Below are 16,003 nucleotides of genomic sequence, written 5' to 3' on the forward strand. Positions count from 1 at the left end.
TAGGCATTTGTATGTTAGCTCTGATTACCATTTATTATCAGCTATTCGAACATGGCTGTATCTCTTGTCCCTTAGTCCCAGTGTTGTCACCTATCAAATGAGATCAGCAATATCTGCTGTGTTCAAGGCACACAAAAACTATTTGTTGAATACTTACACAAATGAATTTATTGAACACATACTGTATGCCAGGCCCTTTTCTAAGCACTGGGGACATATAACCAAACACACCATGCAACACACATTATCCCCATGCAACATACATTCTAAAGGAGAGACAAAAAATAAAAACCCATAAGTAAACAATAAAGCAAATCATTTTATTTTTTAAAAGATTTTATTTATTCATTTGAGACAGAGAGAGAGAGAGGGAGGGAGGGAGCAGGAGCAGGGAGAGAGGGAGAAGCAGACTCCCTGCTGATCCAGAAGCCCAATGTGGGGCTTGATCCCAGGATCTGGAGATCATGACCTGAGCTGAAGGCAATCGCTTAACAATCTGAGCCACCCAGGCACCCCTAAAGCAAACCACTTTAGAAATAAAAAACATGGCGATGTATGCAAAATAGAATGGAATGGAATACCACCAACACACCCACCAGAATGACTAAAAAGACTGACAGCATCAAATGTTGGTGAGTATATGGGACAAACAGAACTCTCATACATTCCTTGTGGGTGTGTAAAATGGTGCAACCGGTTTGAAAAATATCTGGCAGGTTTGTTTTAAGATTTTTTTTTTTTTGAGTAATCTCTATACCCAATGTGGGGCTCGAGCTCGCAACCTCGAGATCAAGAGTTGTATCCTTCACTGACTGAGCCAGCCAGATGCCCCTCTGGCAGTTTCTTATAAAAACTAAACACATACCTTTTTCTAGGACTCAATGATCTCACTTTTAGGTATTTACTCAAGAGAGAAAAAAATCCACACCAAGACTTGTATGATTCATAGCTGCTATATCCATGATAGTCCAAAACTAGGAACGGCTCGATGCCCATCAATGGGAGAATGGGCAAGCTGACATATATTCACGCATTTAAATAGAACTCAGCAATAAAAGAAACTTCTGATACAATAACATGAGTGACTCAAAAACATGCTGAGTGGGAGAAGTCAGTCACAAAAAAGTACACAGCATAGGATGCCACTCATAGTAAGAGGCAAAACTCATCCACAGTGAAAAAAATTAGAACAGTGGGAGATGGGGTTGAAGGAGAAGAAGCGGGATGGAACTTTCTGGGAAGATGGAGATGTTCTACAGCTTCACTGTTTGACATGCTGACCAGACATGTGGATTATTTAAATTATTTAAAGGTAACTAAAATGGAAAACTTGGTCCCATAGCTGCAGTAGGCACCTTTTAATTATTCAACCGCCACATACGGCCAGTGGCTACTGTATCTGGATAGCGTTGTTCCACATCTTCCTCAGGATGCATCCCTCAGGAGATGGTTGTCAAAAGTCACAGAATGGCGAAGTTAAGATTTGTGCATTTCACTTGTAAAATTTATGTTTAAATACATTGAACTTGGGCACCTGGGTGGCTCAGTGGGTTAAAGCCTCTGCCTTCGGCTCAGGTCATGGTCCCAGGGTCCTGGGATTGAGCCCCACGTCGGGCTCTCCGCTCAGCGGGGAACCTGCTTCCTCCTCTCTCTCTGCCTGCTTCTCTGCCTACTTGTGATCTCTGTCTGTCAAATAAATAAATAAAATCTTTTAAAAATATCTTTAAAAAAATACATTGAACTCGCTTTAAGCTATAGAGGCTGATGTGCTTAGGGGTAAAGTATGCTGATGTCTACAGCTTACTTTGAAATGCCTCCAGGAGTAAGATGGGCTGATGGAGGGATTGGGAGACGCACTGATGTATGGTAAAGCAAATACAGCAAAGTGTTCACTGCAGAATCCAGGTGGTGGGTACACATATCTTCCTCATACAAGTCTTTCAACTCATCTGTGTGAAAACTTTCATAATACAATTAAGAAGAAAAACAAGGTGACATAATTAAAGAATAAAATCAAGATGGAGAAACACAGTGGGGAGTCTTAGCTAGGTGGTCAGAGAATAACCAGAAAAGGTTCCTTCCAGAATCACATTCATTCATTCATTCATTCAGGATGCAGGGATGAATCACACTTGGTCTCTTCCCTTGAATCCAGTTGGTTCCATGAGAGTAACCATTGTGCGAGGGTGCTGAAGACCTACTGTGTGCTTCAGCTGGAGCACGGGTCCGTGGGACACCACAGCCCAAATACTTTTTTCTTTTTTTTTTTTAAGATTTTATTTATTTATTTGACAGACAGAGATCACAAGTAGGCAGAGAGGCAGGCAGAGAGAGGAGGAAGCAGGCCCCCTGCTGAGCGGAGAGCCGGATGCGGGGCTCCATCACAGGACCCTGGAATCATGACCTGAGCTGAAGGCAGAGGCTTAACCCACTGAGCCACCCAGGCGTCCCCAAATACTTCTCAAACTGTGCCACACTGCTTCTTGTGGCCTTCATTATCTCTTTGGCCTGAGAGTGCACTTCCCTACCCTTCCTTCACCATAGTTTCGGACAGATCCAAAACTGTCTGTCCGTGAGGGTGGGGACTTTGTTCACCGCTTGATACCCACTACCGAGCACATAGGAGATGTTCAGCAAGACTGCGCCAAAGAAATATAAGAATGAAAATTGTGGTTTCATTGGCCTCTCCACTCTCTGAGGCCTTGGATCTTGCTGCTCAAGCTGTCTGGACCCCTAGGTCTCTTTGGTTCTTGCATCCTCTTTTCTCACCATTTATGTCTTTGCTCCAGCATCCCCTCCTGCAAGAGGCCGTCCCTGAGCGCCCTGCCTGTCTCCCCACCTCTCCAACGTCATGTCATCCTGCTTTTTGTTTTTTTTTTTCTTTTCTGTTAAAAAAAAAAAGAAGGCACTCAAAGCAATCAATACTAAACAATATATGTTTATAGATTTATTTGAAAATCACCAGTTTTATTGGGGCTTCATGATGTTTGCAAGGTATTTATTTGTCCTATTAGTATCAGTCTCTCCCCAGATGTTCACTATAAAGCAGGGAGGCTCTCCGAGTGAACCTCGTCCTTGTTTTCGTTCCTTCATACTACTGTCATCTTTTTTGCCTGTTTTGTACGCTTGGTTGCTTCTCGCCTGTCTCCTCTTCTAAGAGGGACTTTCCAGGATGGCAGGAACCTTGTCCGTTTTGTCCGCAGCCCCATACGGTAAGTGCTCAGCGACACAGCCTTGCTCCATCAGCGGGCACGGCTCCCGCAGCCTCGCTGCTGCAGTGGGATGAGGGCGCCCAGGCCCACGGTCCAGGCAGAAGATGCTAGTGGAGAGTCTGGGACTGTGGACAGTCCCCAAAGCCACGCCCCCGAGCCCCGCCTCCGCCCGGGCGCGTGCCGCAGCCTCGATCTGGGGCCAGAGCCTGCGCGCTCGCGCCCCGAGCGCCCCGCGCCCCCCGCGCTCCTCGCGCTCCCCGCGCGCCCGGGCCGGCGGGGGTTTCTTCCCCTCCTCCCCCACCGCTGTCATGTCTCCGGGCTCGGCGCGGCGGGGTGGCGCGGCCCAGGCTCCGGCGCCCGCGGCGAGCGACCGCCAGGGGCCATGATCCGTCTCGGCGGCTGGTGTGCGCGGCGGCCCCACGGCGCGGCGTGCCCGGCGGGGCGGCGCTGTGGGTCCGGCGGACCGGCGGGCCGGGCGGGCGGCCGCGCCCTGCGGGTGCTGGTGGACATGGACGGCGTGCTGGCCGACTTCGAGGGCGGCTTCCTCAGGAAGTTCCGCGCGCGCTTCCCCGACCAGCCCTTCATCGCGCTGGAGGACCGGCGCGGCTTCTGGTTGTCCGAGCAGTACGGCCGCCTGCAGCCCGGCCTGAGCGTGAGCATCCCCCGCCCCGGCCCCGCTCGTCACCCGCGGCGGAGCCGCTGTTCTCGCTCCGGGGCCCCGAGCCCAGTCGAGCCCGGCGGGACTGCGGCCCTCCTTCCCGGTCCTGGGCCGGGAGCCCGCGTGACCTTGGGTGGGTCACCTCTTCGAGCCTCGGGGGTGGTCCTCTCGCAAGACAGGGGGGCCTGGGGAGGGGTCCGGGGAGGACTCAGGGCGCTGCGCCCCGCGCAGCCCTGCGCAGCCCCGCGCGCGGGAACTGTTGGCTGTCATCGAGGGCTTCTCAAAAGTCAGGAGAATGCGAAGCGTAAAATACGAACTCTGTCTTTAGCTGACTTTTTAATTTTTGGCCGCAAGTCCTGAAATTCTTTAAATGAAATAAACGTTACAAGTAAAGTCCTCTTTGACCCCGGCCACAGTCACACGCCCGTTTCTTCATCCTCACGAATTTGATGTCTTTGCCGTTCTTTTTTGTCCTTTTTCCATGAATGCATAGCTCCCAGTGGTATTTGAGGCCCAGAGACGTTGAGTGACTTTCTGGACGTCACACAATGAGTCAGTGGTCAAGATGGGGAGGGTTCAACTCCTTGGTTTACCCCCTTGCTTGGGTGGCCCTGCTGAACCTGAGCCCACCACATCCCCCTGACTCCTGCTGTGCTTTGCTGAGTCCAGGATGGATGGAGGGGAAATATACAGGCTTGTTTCTAGACAGATGGCTTAGTTTTTGAGTTGAAACTATTTCGGGAAAGGAACGGGATTTCACCTTGCACAAACTTTTTTTTTTTTTTAAGATTTTATTTATTTATTTGACAGACAGAGATCACAAGTAGGCAGAGAGGCAGGCAGAGAGAGAGGAGGAAGCAGGCTCCCCGCTGAGCAGAGAGCCCGATGCGGGGCTCGATCCCAGGACCCTGAGATCATGACCTGAGCTGAAGGCAGCGGCTTAACCCACTGAGCCACCCAGGCCCCCTCACCTTGCACAAACTTAAAGAGGCGGGTGTTTTCCGGCATCCTTTGCTTGCCTACCCAGGGTCACCACCAGAAACTTGATGATGATGATATTCGAGCCTAATTTGTACCACAGGTTGACTGCATTGTCTCCTGTGTGAGGCAGACATTGTTATCTTCATTATGCAGATGAGGAAACTAGTCCCAAGCCCCGTAGCTAGGATTCCAACCCAAGTCTGCCTGCCTGCCCCAGCACATTTAGGCTTCCCCACCCGCAAAGTCCTCTTCTCTGTCCTGCTCTAACAAGTGGCATTTCTTTTGACTTAAAAAAGGTAACTTAACCATAATTGGGAGGCAAGCGTGAAAAAGAAAATCAAGTGCCACGGCTCTTCCTCACCACCAGGTACTTGAGGAAGGTGACTTTCCCAGAGCTCTGTGTGCTCGCTTCTCCAAGCTCTAACACCCAATTACCAACTTCAAGCTGGAGAGAATACCCTCGTGGTTTCTGTAGCCTCAGTAACAGACTCCCCTGCTCCATGTGGGTGTTGGTGTATAAACAGTACACAGTACTGCAGTCCAGGCACCTCATTCCCTCCCAGGAGTATACTGAGGTGAGGACATAAAGCCCACCCCAACTCTGAAAAGGACAGAAGCCTTTGTAGTCCTTTGCACAGACATGCAGACTCCACATCTAAGAAGATCAATTTACCATTTTCTAAGGGCGAGGCAAAGGAAAGGGGCTCCTGGGACACGAAGGAGGCAGTGTTCTTCTTCTGGGACATGAAGGAGGCAGTTCTGCTCCTGGGAACATTGCAAGATTTTCATAGATGAACACATCCCCTTGGTTCCCAGCAAAGCTCCCAGTAGACATCCCTGGGTCTCCCCTTGGCTGAGCTGGCCCAGCACCTAGAGTTAAAAACAACTGATGCACCAACCCACCTTAATTATGAAGGCATTTCTGCTTTACAAAATACCACTCTATTGGTATCCCTTTGATCTTGTCAGGGCTCGGAGAGGTAATGAGAGCAGAGATGGAAGGCAAAGCTCATTTTAACCGACTTAGAATCCCGCAGTGTTAAGACAGTTGAGGAACTCAGCCCAGAGGGAGGAAGTGCCTTGAGCAGGGTTTCAGAGCCAAGTTAGTGATGGAGGGAGGGAGGGGATGCTGGGATGCTGATTATTGAGGAAAGACAGTGAGGCCAAGGTCATGCAGCTGGGGCCATGCAGTACTTGACTTAATCCCGTGTCATGTATGCTTTCCCCTGGGCCCCACTGCCTTCCTGTGAGTCAGAAGCCCTGAGTCAAGTTCTGACAGTATCACCCATAAGTGGCCTTGTAAACAATCCTCTGTAAGCCTCTTTCCTTATCAGTAAAATGGGATAGCGATTCTTGCCCCTTGTGGGAGGTGACGGCCAAACAAGAGAGACCGTCTATTAGCAATCACCGCTCATTTGCTTCAGCCCACATAGCTCGCAGACATAATGCCAGTGTGATCTCAGGGCACTCCGCCTCTAAGGGGGACATGGTGGTGGTGCTTGTTCCAGAGTGTGCGGTTTCTGGCCTGGCAGAGACACCCGCAGCTGCCCACATAGGATTTAGGTCCCGTTCCTCGGAATCTGGGGGTCTGTCTTCCCTCCCCTTGTCCTGGGCCTGGAAAAGTGTAACATTCTGCAAACTCGATTTTAGCCCAGTGACATAAGGCAGAACCTTGTAGCTTTGTAGCTGGGAGATGGTGTTCAGCTCTCAGCGATGTTTTGCTCTGTGGCATTGAGTAAATCCCTTCCCCATTCAGAGCCTTGATTTTCTCATATGAACAATGAGGGTCTGGGTTTTTGGCTTTCAGACTTTAAAAGCAGTAGAGTGCTTTTTAAACAAAGTACTTAATGATATACCAATGATGATATGCCAATGCGGAAAACAGATATAAGAGCTGTTCCAGTTGACGTGGGGAAGGAACCTGGAGTTCTGCTCATCTGGCCTTCCACTCGGCTCCTGGGCCCCCTTACCCCACATAGCACAACGGAGCTCTTAAGAATCTCTGAGTTTCTCCAGCTCTTGAACTTAAGGACTCTAGTGCCATGGCAAGACCTGGTCCACCTCAGAGGCCCTGAGATGCCTCTGGCCATGAGAATCAAGCAAGCACACGATTCACAATGACTTGCTTTTGGTCCCAGACAGCTCTAGCCGTGCCTCAAGGAATAGGCTTTGGAATCCATAGCTCCTGATCCCTTAGCTGGTCTCTGCTGGATCCTTGCAGAAGTCAGACCCCCTGGAGAGGGGCTGGAACACACATGTGCTCCCCCCAGGATATGACCTTGGGTGTGTGTGTGTGTTTGCAGGGGGGGGGGGAAATGTGGAAGGCTCACACTCTTCTTGTCAACAGCTCTTCCCAGCTGTGCCATCGTCTCTGTGGTGAGGCAATGTGCTGAATCCCCTGAGGTCACCCACTTCTCTCTCGTCTTCTTAGGAGAAGGCCATTAGCATATGGGAATCAGAAAATTTTTTTCTTGACCTGGAGCCTCTCCCAGGGGCTGTGGAAGCTGTGAAGCAGATGGTCAACCTAGAAAAGTAAGTTTGTCTTCCTGCCTGTGCATTTGTGCCTTCCTCTTGTCAGCGCCTACCCTACTCTTCTGCTTCTGGCCCCCCCCACCACATCCCTCCCTCCTCTCTCTTCACCCCTGCACAGGTCCATGCTTGTTCCTTTGGTGCTCAACCTGGTAAAACCCCGAGTGAAACAGACTCAGCTGGTAAGCTAGTGAGGCATCACACAATGAGTCTCCTGGTAACAGGAGAAAATATTGAGTCTAACCAGACCTGGTTGACTGGGTGCCAGACATGCATTTATTCAGCAAATAACTGAGAACCGACTGTTGGATGCTACAGGACGTAAGTGATACAGAGATGACCAAAGTGGTCCTGCCCTCATGGAGCTCACAGAGTAGACATTAAACAAAGAATCTCACAAGCAAAGATAAGCACGGATTGTTATAAGTGCTGAAAAGGAACAGAGGAAGGAGTACAATGAGGTCTAACAGAAGACCTAACAACACATGGTGAGGACGCAGCCAAAGGAGCAGTGTGTGAGGTATTTCTGTTTCGTTCTAGTGAAGTCGCTGCTTCTGGGAACTGAAGCCCCAGTTCCATAACCGTTCACTAAAACCCATTAGCAGTTACAGATGATGTGCTTCCCCGAGGACGATGTAAAAAACAACAGCCATATTGAGATATAATTCACATACCCTCCACCCATTTAAAGTGTACAATTCAGTGGTTTTTAAGTCTGTGCCCAGAGTTGTAGTCAATTTCCAAAACCTTTCAACAGCCCCAAAAGAAACCCTGTACCCATGAGCAGTCACTACCCCTTCCCTCTCCTTCCCCTGCTGCCTAGGCAGCTGCTGTCTTCTTTAGAGCTCTGTAGATTTGCCTGTGCTGAACATTTTGTGTATATTTCACGTACATTTCACATAGTACTCTATGTGGTCTTTTGTGATTGGCTTCTTTTATGCAACATTGTGTTTTCTGGGTCATCTCTTTTATAGCACAAATCAGTACTTCATTCCCTTTCATGGCTGAGTAATATTCTGCTGTATGCACATGACACATTTTTGTCTATCTGTTCATCAGTTGGTAGACACTTCGTTTGTTTCTGCTTCTTAGGTATTAAGAATAATACTGCTGTGAGCACTCATGTATGAGGTTTTTTTTTTATGAATGTCCGTTTTCATGTATAGGTTGTATAAACCTAGGAGAAGAATTACTGGGTCATGCGGTAAATTCCTGTTTAACATTTTGGGGACTGCCAAGCTGTTTTCCAAAGTGACAGTACCATCTGACATTCTCATTAGCAATGTGTGAGGTTTCCAACTTCACACCCTTGCCAACACTTGTGGTCCTTTTTATTCTAGCCATCCTAGTGGGTGTGAAGGGGTATCTCATCATGGTTTTGATCTGCATTTCTCTGATGGCTAATGATTTGAGCATCTTCTTCTGTGTTTTTGGCCATTTGTTTTTGTTTTTTGGAGAATTATCTTTTTTTGCTATTTTTTTCAATTGGTTTATTTATATTTTTATTGCTAATTTTTAAGAGTTCTTTATATATTTTATTTTTTAAGAAGGTTTGTTTATTTGAGAGAGAGAGAGAATGAGTAGGGGGAGGGGCAGAGGGAGAAGCAGACTCTTTGGGGAGCAGGGAGCCTGATGAAGTACTTGATCCCAGGACCCCCGGGTCATGACCTGAACTGAAGGCAGACACCTAACTGACTGAGCCACCCAGGCACACGAAGAATTCTTTACATATTTTAGATGATAAGTCCCTTATCAGATAGATGACTTGCAAATATATTCTCTCATTCTGTGGATTGTTGTTTTAATCTCTTTGTGGTGTCCTTTGAAAACCAAAGTTTTTATGTGGATGTTAAATTTACGTGTTTTTTTTTTCTTTTTTCTTTTTTGAAGATTTTATTTATTTATTACATAGAGAGAAAGAACATGAGTGGGGGGAGTATCAGAGGGAGAAGCAGACTCCCTGTTGAGCAGGGAGCCCGATGCGGGATTCAATCCAAGGACCCTGGGGTCATGACCTGAGCAGAAGGCAGATGCTTAACCAACTGAGCCACGCAGGCATTCTCTCTCTCTTTTTTTTTCTTTCTTTCTTTTCTTTTTTTTTTTAAACATTTTATTTATTTATTTATTTATTTATTTGAGAAAGAGAGCATGAGCGGGGCAGAGGCAGAGGGAGAGGGAGAAACAGACTCCCCACTGAGCAGGGAGCCTGACACGGGGCATGATTCCAGGACCTTGGGATCATGACCTGAGCCAAAGGCAGACCCTGAACTGACTGAGCCACCCAGGTACCCCTGTTTGTTTTTTTTCCTTGGGTCATTTGTATTTTTTGTTTCATATCTAAGGATTGTTTGCCTAATCCAAAGTTACAAAGACTTGCTCCTATGTTTTCTTGTATAAGTTTTATGGTTTTAGCTCTCACATTCAGGTCTTTGATCTGTTTTGAGTTAATTTTTTAATATGGTGTCAGGAAGGCATCCTACCTCATTCTTTTGCATGTAGAGACCCGCTTTTCAGTACCATTTCTTGAAAAGACTCTTCCCCACCCCCACCCCACCCACTGAATTGTTTTGGTTTCCTTGGCAAACATGGACTGACCATCAATGTTAGAATTTATTTCTAGGCCTGTATATACTTTTATTGGTCACAGTTTTGCTTGAATTTACCAACCTGAAACACCAACGAAACAAAAGGTATGGCTCGGTCTTTACTGTGTCATATAAATGCCTCCAAAAATCATCAGCGTTCAAAGTTCTGACCTGATAAATTGGCATCAGAGGGACACAAGATGCTTAGAGTTTGAGTTGAATTATGGACTCATTCAGTAATTTATTTTTAGACTTGAGTCAGGCCGTGCAGAGTAGTCTGTTTCATTCTGGTTTAGGATTTGACCTTGATTTATAGTGGAGTATTTTTGTATAACTTTTTACAGCCGCAGGAAGAGCCCAGAGAGGCAAAGCAGTGTATTTGTACTGAAGCTTTTCAAAACCCTGTTTGTGTCTGGATTAGCATTTCCCGGACCACATTCAGCCAACTGTATCCTGGGGCGCTAGATGGCATAGCAGTTGAGGTTATGTCCCAACTGGAGTGAGACTGTCCAGGCTCAAGCCCGGGCTTTTCTAGAACCTAATCCTCAGACGTTGGGCACATTATTAAGTTTTCTGGGCCTCAGTTTCTCCAATTGTGAAATGAGGGGAATGAAAAAAGCCTCACTATAGCGCCTGGCACATAGTAGGTGCTCAGTAAACATTAGCCGCAGTTGTTAGTATTCTGCAAGATTTAATAGGTATGGAACAAAAAAGCGTTCTTTAAGTATAACAGTGTGGGGGACATTGGATTAGAAGGTTTCTTTACCACAGGACTTCAAAGGGCTTCAGGTTTGCTAGTATGCTTTGTGATTCTTCACAAGTGGAGGATGAAGCTTTTATTCACATGTATTCTAGTCCAGAACTCTCTTTCCCACAGCTTCCCTGTGAAGCCTTTTGTGAAAATGCAAGTCTAGACCATACCAGCGGTCTCTTACCTCCATTTTGGCTCTTAACAGGGTAGCTTCCCAAGGTCAGTTCACGCCCAAAGTGTGGATAGAGACAGCGGTCTAGTCCGGAACTAAGTGGATAGCTTTGTGTCTGGTGCTGACGTAGCCAGAAACCAAGATTTAAAATGTTACTGAAGGCGTATTTGTAAGGCAGCTGCTATGGGCGGGACCCTCTACCAGATGCCGCAGATACAGAAGTAGGTAAGAGACAGTTCTGGCCTTCGAGGAGTTCTCTAGGAAACCAAGGACTAGAACATAGATCCGAAAGAGATGTGGTAGATGTATGCGGATGGAGATAGGCAGGGCAGCTCCCCAGGGTGGGCAGGCAGGGACCCTGGAGCCCTTGTGCTGAACAATGGAAAGAGATCTGCCAGGTGGAGAAGGCAAAGGGGTTTCTGGTAGGAGGGGAACAGTGAGCAAACACCTTATCTGCCCGCTGTCCTAGAACCGCCTCCCTGGCAGGCTGTGGACCGGCTCTGGGAGCACTGAGTGCAAGGCTGTGCCTCCCTGGGAGTCATCGCATGTTCAAGAGCTTCCTTGGAACATCTTCAGGGGCGACTACCCTTTATTCAGGATATATGAGTGTATTCGTACGAAAAACTCCAACAGTAGGAACATATGTGAAAAAAATGTGAGTTGCCCATTTTGTCCCTCTCTCCCCATGTACATCTCCCCCGATCCTGCTCTTCCTGTCCTGGTGAACAATGCGGGGTGCGTGCTTCCAGACCTTCTCAAATGCATTTACGTAGATATTTGTATGTAGGTTTGTAAACTTATCCGTTCTACCAGGCAGCCAGAGCAGTATTTCTAAACGGAATTCTGTTGATGTGTGTGTCCCCTCTTAAAACTCTCTCTTGGCTTCTTTTTTACACTCCAATAAAACCCAAACTCAGCCAGGCTTGCAAGGTGGTCTGCGACCTGGTTGTGCTACCCTCTGACCTCTTTGCACCTGTTCCAGCCACGCTGGCTGAGTTTCTGCCTGTGGATGTGCCATGCTCGTTTCTGATCTCACAGCCTTTGTTCCTGACACACCCTCTTGGAATGTTTCTCCGGGAGTATTTGGCACGTGGCCACATTGTTTTTAATACTTCCGTTCTGAACACCTTGTGTGTCACCATCTCAGAGAGGCCATCCTGCTGTAGCTAAAGGCGCTGCTGTCCCCAGCTAGTCATTCTGCCGTGCCCCCCTCAACACCCCTCCCCCCGGCTAAGCCAAAGTTGTGTGTGTGTGTGTTTGTCCCTTCCTCTGTCAAATGTCAGCTCCCTGAGGGATTATCTTGGTCCCTAGAGTGCTGCCTGGCACGTGGCACACACTCAGGCATCTGCTGAAGAGACATTCACATCACGGCATCATAGTTGTTGCTTATAAAATAGGATTGCTCTCATCTATAGGATGACACTGCTTTCTCTCTTTTACTTAACAATATGTGTTCGCTATCCTTCCATAACAATACTACCAAATTATTTTATTCTTTGTAACTACTGCGTAGCATCTTATTGTATACCGTGTACTGTGTAAGGTAATGATTTCCGCAGAGACATTGAAGTCGGTTCTTACTCCTTCCTGTGCATCAGAGCTGCAGGGAGCATGGACGTATGTGTGCAAGTGTTTCTGTGCAACAGTGGGCTAGCCGAATCAAAGGCCTATGCATTTATTTTTTTTTTATTATTTTATTTTTTTTAAAGATTTTATTTATTTATTTGTCAGAGAGAGAGAGGGAGAGAGAGCAAGCACAGGCAGACAGAATGGAAGGCAGAGGCAGAGGGAGAAGCAGGCTCCCCGATGAGCAAGGAGCCCGATGTGGGACTCGATCCCAGGATGCTGGGATCATGACCTGAGCCGAAGGCAGCTGCTTAACCAACTGAGCCACCCAGGCGTCCCCAAAGGCCTATGCATTTAAAAATAATTTTTGTCAAGGTATAATTAACACATGAGTTCTCTTAGTTTCAGGTGGGCCATATAGTCCACAATTGTATACGTTACTCAGGCTCATTCCCATAAATGTAGTCTTTTATTTTAAATATTTATTTATTTGAGAGTGAGCGAGCACGTGCACACGAGTGGGGGAAGGGACCAAGGGAGAGACTCCCCAAGCAGACTCCCAGCTGATCAGAGCCTGATGAGGGTGTTGATCTCACGACCCTGAGATCATGACAGCGGAAAGCGAGAGGTGGATGCTTAACCGACTGAGCCCCCTGGGTGCCCTGAGCAAGTATTTTGACACTGGGGACTCCATACAGTTTACTAGTTTCATTCAGGGTAACACTGACGGGGGATCAGGTGGCTGAGGATCCTGGGCTGTGTAGCTGTTCTCTGCAAAGTCCTGATCTTAAGCCATAGATTTTATAGAGCAAGGGGATATACAGAGGGGATCGTGAGGTCAAACACTTAACAGATCTCGTGGTGCCATCTGTGTGCCAAAAGAAGGTGGGGAAGAAACTATGTTACCTCTTCTAGTTATCTAAACAACTTCAGGGAGATCAGAAAAAGCCTTCCCGCATTCCAGTCAGGGCACATGTGAACCTCCCAGAGGCCTGGAACACGTACCCCCAAGGGAGGTCATTATGTGGACAGGGACAAGATGGAGTCAGTGTTGTCAACCCGCCTGCAGTTGAGGAGCCTGGCGTAGGAGGCGATGCATTCATTCACCCACTAGACAGATCTGTTTTGTGTCACTTACTATGTCCCTGCCACTATGCTAGTCCTGGGGATCTATTTGTAAATAAGACACCCAGCCTAAGGTCTCAGGTCTTGAGGAGTTTTTGTTAAAGTAGGGGGGGGATGGCAAGTAAGAAGAAAAATAATTTTAGTTTGCAGCAAGCTTGGTGAAAGAAATAGACAGGCGATGTGTTTGAAATTAAATGGGGGAAAGGGCTACTTTGGGTGGGGTGGAAAGGTGTCTCTGAGGAGGTGACAGGGGACTTCAGAAAATAATGTTAAGACGACCTAGTTAGTAAGAAGCGAGGGTGCAGAGGTCCTCAGATGGGCAAGGATTTTGCTTACTTGAGTAATATTTTGGAGGAGACCAGTATGACTAGAATTCAGTGAGCTTGACAGGGATGGGAGGGACAGTGCCCTGGTGGACTGAAGAGACAATGATGTGATTTAACTTAGTTTTTTTTTTTTTTTTTTAAGATTTTATTTATTCATTTGACAGAGGCACACCGAGAGAGGGAACACAAGCAGGGAATGTGGGAGAGGGAGAAGCAGGCTTCCCACTGAGCAGGGAGCCCAATGTGGGTCTCAGTCCCAGGAGCCTGGGATCATGACCTGAGCTGAAGGCAGACAACGACTGAGCCACCCAGGCGCCGCTTAACTTAGGTTTTAAAAACAATATGGGCTTGGGGTGATAAGTTTGGACAGGTATTTCTCCAAAAAAGATAACCAAATGGCCAATGAATGCATGAAAATTGGCCCGAACATCATTAGTCTGTTGTGAAATGCAAATCAAAACCACAATGAGATACCACTTCACACCCACTAGAATGACAATAATGAAAAAAAAGGGGGAGCACCTGGGTGGCTCAGTCAATTAGGCATCTGCTTTTGGCTCAGGCCATGATCCTGGGGTCCTGGGATCCAGTCCCACATTGGGCTCCCTGCTCACGACCCTCCCCCCCTCATACTTTCTCTTTCTCTCTCTGTAATAAATAAATAAAATCTTTAAGCGGGGTGGGTAGGCACTTGGGTGGCTCAGTCGTTAACAGTCTGCCTTTGGCTCAGGTCATGATCCCGGGGTCCTGGGATCAAGCCCCCCCGGGACCACAACATGGGCTCCCAGCTCCACGGGAAGCCTGCTTCTCCCTCTCCCACTCCCCCTGCTTGTGTTCCCTCTCTCACTGTCTCTCTCTCTGTGTCAAAAAAATAAATAAAATCTTAAAAAAAAAAAAAAGGACAATTGTGTTACCAAGGATGGAGAACATTTGCACTCCTTATCATCACTGGTGGGATTGGAAAAATGGTGCGGCTGCTGTGGCAAACACTTGGGAAAACATTTCCTCCAAATGGTAAATACAGAGTTACCATATGAGCCCGCAGTCGCACTGCTGGGCGTATGCTTGAGAGAAATGAAAACACGCGTCCACACAAAAACTTGTGCATGAATGTTGCTAGCAGCATTGTTCGTAATAGCCAAAAGGTGAAAACAACCCACGCGCCCATCGGCTGATACGTGTGTGAACAAATGAGGTCCATCCATTCACATGCACTGGGATATTACTCAGCAATTAAAAGGGGTGAAGCCCAGGTACATTCTACAGTGTGGGTCACCCTTGGAAACCTTTTCCTGAATGAAGGAGGCCAGCAGCAAAGACCGTGCACTATCGGATTCCATGTATGTGAAATAACCGGAACGGAGATAGGAAGTAGGTTTGTGTTCTCCTAAGGCCAAGGGCAGAACGCAGAGTAACTGCTAATGGACGCAAGGTTCCTTTTGGGGCTGTGAAAATGTTCTGGTCATTATTGTCAAGTCTGCAAATGTAATATCCATTGGATTACAAACTGAAAATGGGCGGTTCTTACGGTTTAGGAATTAAATCTCCATGAAGCTGATTTTTACTTTTTTTCCCCCCAACTTATTTATTTATTTATTTAAAGATTTTATTGATTTATTGGACAGACAGAGGTCATAGGTAGGCAGGAGAGGCAGGCAGAGAGAGGAGGAAGCAAGTTCCCTGCCAAGCAGAGAGCCCGATGCGGGGCTCCATCCCAGGACCCTGGGATCACCACCTGAGCCGAAGGCAGAGGCTTTAACCCACTGAGCCACCCAGGTGCCCCTCAACTTTTTAAAAAAGATTTTTATTTATTTATTTGATAGAGAGAGATTACAAGTAGGCAGAAAGGCAGGCAGAGAGAGAGGGGGAAGCAGGCTCCCCACTGAGCAGAGAGTCCGACGCAGGGCTCGATCCCAGGACCCTGATATCACGACCCGAGCCAAAGGCAGAGGCTTAACCCACTGAGCCACCCAGGCGCCCCTGTTTTTCACTTTTTTTTTTTAAGATTTTATTTATTTATTTGACACAGAGAAAAAACAAGAGAGAGAGACACAGACAGACAGCGTGCACAAGCAGGGGGAGCTGCAGGCAAGGGAGA

The 16,003-nt window shown here is 47.5% G+C and overlaps 1 protein-coding gene across 1 annotated transcript in view; it reads left to right on the forward strand.

Annotated features, from left to right (window-relative positions):
- The first annotated feature begins 3,566 nt into the window (after positions 1-3,566).
- The window catches only part of LOC111139273 (5',3'-nucleotidase, mitochondrial), a 37,622-nt gene continuing 25,185 nt past the window's right edge, over positions 3,567-16,003 (forward strand). Inside the window, exons 1-2 of the mRNA XM_022491511.1 lie at positions 3,567-3,864; positions 7,283-7,383. Coding sequence (XP_022347219.1) covers positions 3,595-3,864; positions 7,283-7,383 — 371 coding nt within the window. The 5' untranslated portion in view covers positions 3,567-3,594. The remainder of the gene's footprint in view (positions 3,865-7,282; positions 7,384-16,003) is intronic.

This window comes from Enhydra lutris, unplaced genomic scaffold, assembly GCF_002288905.1.
Source record: "Enhydra lutris kenyoni isolate GAN:26980312 unplaced genomic scaffold, ASM228890v2 scaffoldscaffold97, whole genome shotgun sequence".
NCBI classification, from domain to species: Eukaryota; Metazoa; Chordata; class Mammalia; order Carnivora; family Mustelidae; genus Enhydra; species Enhydra lutris.